Source organism: Cavia porcellus, unplaced genomic scaffold, assembly GCF_034190915.1.
Source record: "Cavia porcellus strain 051 isolate PalLab524CR breed Dunkin Hartley unplaced genomic scaffold, mCavPor4.1 scaffold_2, whole genome shotgun sequence".
Classification (NCBI taxonomy): Eukaryota; Metazoa; Chordata; class Mammalia; order Rodentia; family Caviidae; genus Cavia; species Cavia porcellus.
The window spans coordinates 50,595,765-50,601,764 of record NW_026947485.1 but is presented as its reverse complement, the minus strand read 5'-3'; the positions used below and the strand labels follow the sequence as shown (position 1 = coordinate 50,601,764).

The window sequence follows — 6,000 nt, the reverse complement described above, 5'->3', positions numbered from 1 at the left end:
TCACAAACTCTATGTATCTATGTACGTCTATCTGTTTATCTAGAGAGTCACCCTACCATTTATCTGTACTTTAGCTGTTCCAGCAGTCGCTGAATTAGTCAGTGTTCTCTTCAGAGAAACTGTTCTCTCTCTGTCTCTCTCCTTCTCCCTTGCCCCTCTCAGTTTGAGACTGAATGCCAAAGAGCTGGAGAGGGTAGTATGAGCCCTAGAGCCCTAAGACTGGGCAGCCAGGTGTTCTAATGTCCAAAGACAAGACAGGAAGAATGTGTCCCTGCTCTTGTAGACAGATACACTTTCCTTTTGTCTGTTTTTGTTCTCCCTAAGGTCCTGATTGATACGTAATCATACTGAATGTGAATATTACTCAACTTACCTACTCAGACTTACACTCTAATCTCTGGAAAAACCCTCACAAACACCTCAAAACAATGTTTCACTAGATTTCTATATATTCCTTGTTCAGTCATGTTGACACCAAAAATTAACCATTGTAGTCACCAAAGTCCGTCAACTTTATCTTCTTAATATTTCCTAAATCTCCCCTTCTGTGGTCTTTGTCTTAGTCATTTCCACTAGTGTGTGCAGTCTTATTAGCATGTCTATAGGCCCTTCAAAATCTGATTGGGATCTACGTATCTTTTAATTTTTTTTTTTTTTTTTTTGTCTTTTTCCTTTTTATCGGTACCGGGGATCGAACTCACAACTGCTTGCTTGCAAGGCAGGCGCTTATGCCACTGAGCTAAATCCCTAGCCCCCAGGATCTACGTGTCTTGTTTTGTCTGTCTTCACACTCTTCTGCAGAATCTGTATTCTAGCCACACTGAAGAGCTAGTGTGCCGGAGCCTATGCTGTCTCACTTCAGTTTTGAAGCACAAAGTCATGTCTGCAACTCCATCCCCACCCAATCACTCCCCATAGAAGGGCATTGCTACATAACACAGGGTTGACCTTCCAGGACAGATGGCTAATCTTTTAGAGCTTTCAATGATACAAACAGCCTACTGTGGCACATGTGCTGTAGGTTTGCCACCACTGCTCCAGATACATCTAGTAGACAGAAAACTGGTTCCATTGAGTCATATTCATGTTCTTTCAGTGAGTTTCATTGACAGGAGAAAAAAACAAAACAAAAAAGTCCTACTGGATGTTCATATAAATGAAGCAGACAGTATTCTGGAATGCAAATCACATAGATTCTGGTGGCTACCTTAATCATCATATGAAATATACTCATTTGGTTTTATTCTACTGAGATCTAGGCATCACTGTTATATGCAAAAAGCAGTGTGGCAGTGTGCTGCTATGAAAAACCACTTAAAAAGTATCTGTGTGCCAATTTCTCTTATTTTGGCTGGTGTCTCACTGTAGTAGATCAAATGTGTGGAAGAAACAGGAGCTGTGAGAGAGGCTGGGGTTAGTGAAAATGTGTGAGTAGTTCTAATTGCAAATACCATAAATAGGTTCTGCCTGTAAAATGTTAAAGTTTACCATGGAGAAAATTACAAGTATGTGTAGGTTATAAAGGAGTGATTACCTTTGTCCATCTCTTATAAGGGTCACATCCGGCACTCTCAGGCTAGCAAAAGGATAAGAAATGTGTTTACATGACAGAGGAGTTTTCAGAAATGAAGACCCAAAGATGCAGGGAAAATTGTCCATTTTTATGCTCAGGAATGATGAAGACTGGACGGCCATCTAGAAGAGGGATTGGGGAAAGGAATATGAGTTAATGGTAATAAACTGAGGGAGAAATCCAGTAAAGCCTAGGGGATTTTTGGTCTTTTTTTGCATTCTTTCCTCTCAAAGTATGGGAAAGGAGCCTTCTAGAATGGTCTTCAAGGGAAATGTACTTATGTAGGTTAAATAGCTTTCTCTGACGGAGGGGAATCTAATTTTTATAATTCACCTTGGGGAAGAATAATCTGGTTTCTATGACTTGTTTTACTCTGGAACAAAAAAGTTTCTGTCTTGAGGCAAAAGGATGAGAAAAGGTCAGCAAGACCTTGGTTCTGAGGCCTTTCCAATTTCCTTCTGATCAAAGTACTTAGCACACCAAAGCAGCCACAGTGCCATGATTAGAGGTATAATCATAAGCAACATAAGCAAAACAAAATATATAATAAAACATTCTGCTGAATGTTCAGAATTTTAAATATCTTGGATTAGATGGGGAAAACATGCAATTGCTTCATTAACATCCAATACATAACAAAGTCAAATTGTTTATGGACAGAAACTGACTTGAAATTTTATTCAAAATATTTTTAAAAAGTAAGTATTTTATTAAGCACAAGCAAAAAAGGGTCGCTCGCCATCTATTTTTTATTTTTGTTTAAAGTAGTACGTAAACATATGACAAGATCATTCCAGGAATTATTTATATTAAACATAAGCTAAGAGTTGTCTGAATTGTGATTTTTAAAAAAGGATAAATATTATACTCATTTTATCATTTCAAAATAGCTGTGGGAAATCCCTCTCTGTATGTGTTCTGTCCAAAACCACAGAACAAAGGTATACAGCATCTGCACATAAATCCTGTTAAACTGGAGCCATTCACCAATAGGCCTGCTAGTCTGAGACGGGAGCAAGCATCATCCTACCTTCCGCCAGCTGCACTGGGTTTCCACCTTCCAGAGCCAAATCCTGAGAAAGAGGAGTGAAGATTCCGGGATTTGGAATCCAAGATTGCAACTGAATTTTGGCTCGACTGAGGGTAAACAGGGGAGCTGTACCTCAGTCTCCCCATATATAGAACTGGCTTAGCGGCGAGCACTTGTGGGCTTTGGGATTGCACCCAGCGTGGACAAGAGCCTGACACACAGTAAGCGCTCAACACATGAGAGTTATTACGTCAAGAGTTTCCCTCGGCGCGCCGCGTGGCCTGTCTTTCTAAATATTAGTATAATAAATATAAATGGCATCAGAACGTGAAGGGGCAGGGGCCACGTGATCGCTCCACGAAAGCCACTCGGAGGGGCCTCCCCGAGTTAGCAATAAGGCCGGGAAGGCACAGCCGGCGCGCTACGGCCCGCGCGACTTCCCGCCGCGTCCGCACCCGCGCCCGCGCCCCGGCGGCTGGCGGGCTCGGGGGCGCCCGGGCCGTGGCGACGGCGACGGCGACGGCGCGAGCGGCGCCTCGGGGCCGGTGAATCATCCCGGCAGGCAGACGGCGAGAGCCGCGGCAGCAGAGAGCAGCGCTGGAAAATGGCTGAAGCGGCCACGGGCTTTCTGGAGCAGCTCAAGTCCTGCATAGTTTGGTCTTGGACTTATCTCTGGACCGTGTGGTTCTTCATTGTGCTCTTTCTGGTCTATATCCTGCGGGTGCCCTTGAAAATCAACGACAATTTGAGCACAGGTAAGGCCGGGGCCGCGGCGCCCGCACTCGCCCCTCCCCCGCCTCGGAAAGTTAGTGCAACTCGCGCGGGGCCGCGGCCGGCGGGGGCGCGCGCTCGGGGACGCGCCGGGGCCCGCGCTCCGGACGCCAGCGGCCACTGGCCGAAGACGCGGCGCTTCAGGTGGCGGCTGGCGGCCTTCCGGGCCCGCGGAGGAGCAGCGGCGCCGCGTGCACGCACGGGGCGACCCGGACGGCCCTCTCGGCCTCGCGGCCCCGGTCGGCCGCTGGCGGCCCTCCCCGGCCCGGCGGCTGCACACCGCGGAGTCCGGACGCCCGGAGCGAGGGGTCCTCGGGAGCGGGCGCCCCCTCGAGCGTCTGCGCGGAACGCGTGGGCTCAGCCCGAGTGCTCTCTCTGCGCCACGGCGCGGGTGCCCGATCGCCCGAATGTGGCCGCGCGCCGCCCTCCCCGCCCACCGCGGCGGCCCTAGGGCTCCACGGTGCTGCCGGCCGCCGACCCGAGCCCAGCCCCGGCCAGGTGGCGGCGAAGGTGGTCTCCGGATAGTGACGGGCAGGGGCACCCGCAGGTCCCCAGAGGAGCATGGATGACGTGTCAGGTCACAAAACGCAGTGTCGAAGGGACCGAGGATAGACAGGAGATCGGAATTGCGGAGGGTCCCGCTCGAAGTTTTAAATGGTCTCTGCGGGTCTCTTCCTCAGAACCGGTGCGCCCCGCGCATCTCCTCTCCGCAGTCGCAAGAGCGGAGGGTAATTAGGACAGGATCCTAATAAACCTGCGAGTGAGACGTTAAAAAAACTTCCACTGGCAAAACGCAGGCCAACAGTAACACTCCAGAGACAGATTAGAAGTAAAGTATATTTTGAAGGAAGGGTTACAGTCTTTGAAGTCGGGAAGTAATAGTGGATTCTAAAATAAAAAAATAAAACTAATTTCAGTACTCTGGAAAATTCTTACGGGCCTAATGTTCTATCTTTATGTTATGTCGTTTGATTTACATATTCCAGGTCTGGAAATGGCCTGAATCTTTGCGAAAACCCTTTTTAGAGCACTTAAGGGAATATATTCATTTTATGAGGACTCCTGCTTTATGATACCAAACTTCACCGTTTCTGTCGTTTCAACTTGAGCAGGTTCTTAGTTGCATTTGTTTGATAGTAATTCCTTGGATAGTAACACTGAAAGGTGATAAGATTCCGTGCCCCAGAATTCTATCACAGTTGAAAAGGCACAGCTCAGCCCTTTGAATTGAGTCATTCTGGAGACACTAGCGTTTGGGTTTTTCATTTTTTAGGACCGCTGCTTGTCACAATATCATCTTCCTTGCTCTAGGCAAATCTCTTTTATGATGCCTTCTAGTCCCAGTGTCCTAAACTTTTAAGAATTTGAGTATTATGTGTCATATATTTACTGGTAAGTGCATCGTTTTTTGTTTCTCCGAGAAAATTTATTTGTGGAAGTTTTAAAAATGTGAGTTTCTCATTGATACACATTGTGTGTATGTGAAACCCTTTTTCCAGTGCTGTTGAACTTCTGTTTTTAGTGTGGTTTTATGCAGATTTTAGTCATACAGGAATATAAAAGGAGAAGCACACAGAGAACACTCACCTCTCTGCTATTTCTATGCGAATGCAGCAGAGCACAGACTTTGGCATCAGCTTGAGACATGAAATTATGGAAATAAGCCACCCCAGAACAGATCAGTTTTTTTTTGAAAAGTACTGGCACACATTGGAGGCCTTTTTTTTCCTTCTAAGTAAAAGTGAGAAATGGTAGTGGGAAGGCTGCCAAATGATTGCTGTCAATTTAATTTCCTCTTTCTTTGCCAATCCCCCTTCCCCTTGGGAACAAGAGGAAAATTTGAGAGAAAGAACTTGCTATCACCCCCGCTAGGTGAGGCAGGAGTTGCCCTCCTGTGGTTAAAATTCATTCTTGCAGGGATCCTTAAAATGGTTTCTCATGGGACTAGTTTTGTTTTCCTAAATTCTGTGCTGTTTGCCCTTCTTGTGGTGAGTGCAAGTACGACCCTGGAAAGGTGGAGTCTAGAGCTGCTTTTAGGAGAGTGGTAGGTGGTTCACATCTCCCACATTATCACAGTGAGGCAGAGTTACAGGGTAGCCAGAAGCTGGATTTCAGTGATATAGACCCAGCTCTAAAGTGGAGGTAAAACCTGGTAAAGGAGGTACTTTGGATAACTGTTTGACATGTTCTCCTCAATATCTTGATTACCTGGGGGAATTACGCTATTGGTATTTTTGTGATAAATGTGCTTGATTTACTTTGTAAATTTCTTAAATGCTTTCTGTGCATAGAGCATTGCGACAGGTGCTATGATGAGAAAAATGTGTGAGTAATGAAACTCAAGCTAAATAAGGAGTTTATAACAAGCACATCATCTCATAATGCAGGGAAGGCTTGGGGAGTGAAGACAGTTGTGGTTCTAAGTTTGGGATGTGAAAGAGTGTGTCTCCCAAAGGCATGGCGATGTTTAAGTGCAGGTCAGATTCAGACAACCATGAATGACAAGAAATTTTAATGTAAAACAATGAAGGACTCAAATGAACAACCGTACCATCCTTTTTTGCCCTTAGAGCATGTCTGATTTTCCAGGTGAAAATACTTTTAAGGTTCTTTTCAAGGTGTAATT

General features: G+C 45.9%; 1 protein-coding gene across 4 annotated transcripts in view; it reads left to right on the top strand.

Moving 5' to 3' along the window:
• Window positions 1–2,962: 2,962 nt before the first annotated feature.
• The window catches only part of St7 (suppression of tumorigenicity 7), a 276,254-nt gene continuing 273,216 nt past the window's right edge, over window positions 2,963–6,000 (top strand). Inside the window, exon 1 of one of the 4 annotated variants that reach the window (XM_063241731.1) lies at window positions 2,963–3,358. In XM_063241731.1, the coding sequence (XP_063097801.1) occupies window positions 3,208–3,358 (151 nt within the window). In that variant the 5' untranslated portion in view covers window positions 2,963–3,207. The remainder of the gene's footprint in view (window positions 3,359–6,000) is intronic. The other 3 variants (XM_063241736.1, XM_063241742.1, XM_063241780.1) reach the window with 3 other exon arrangements.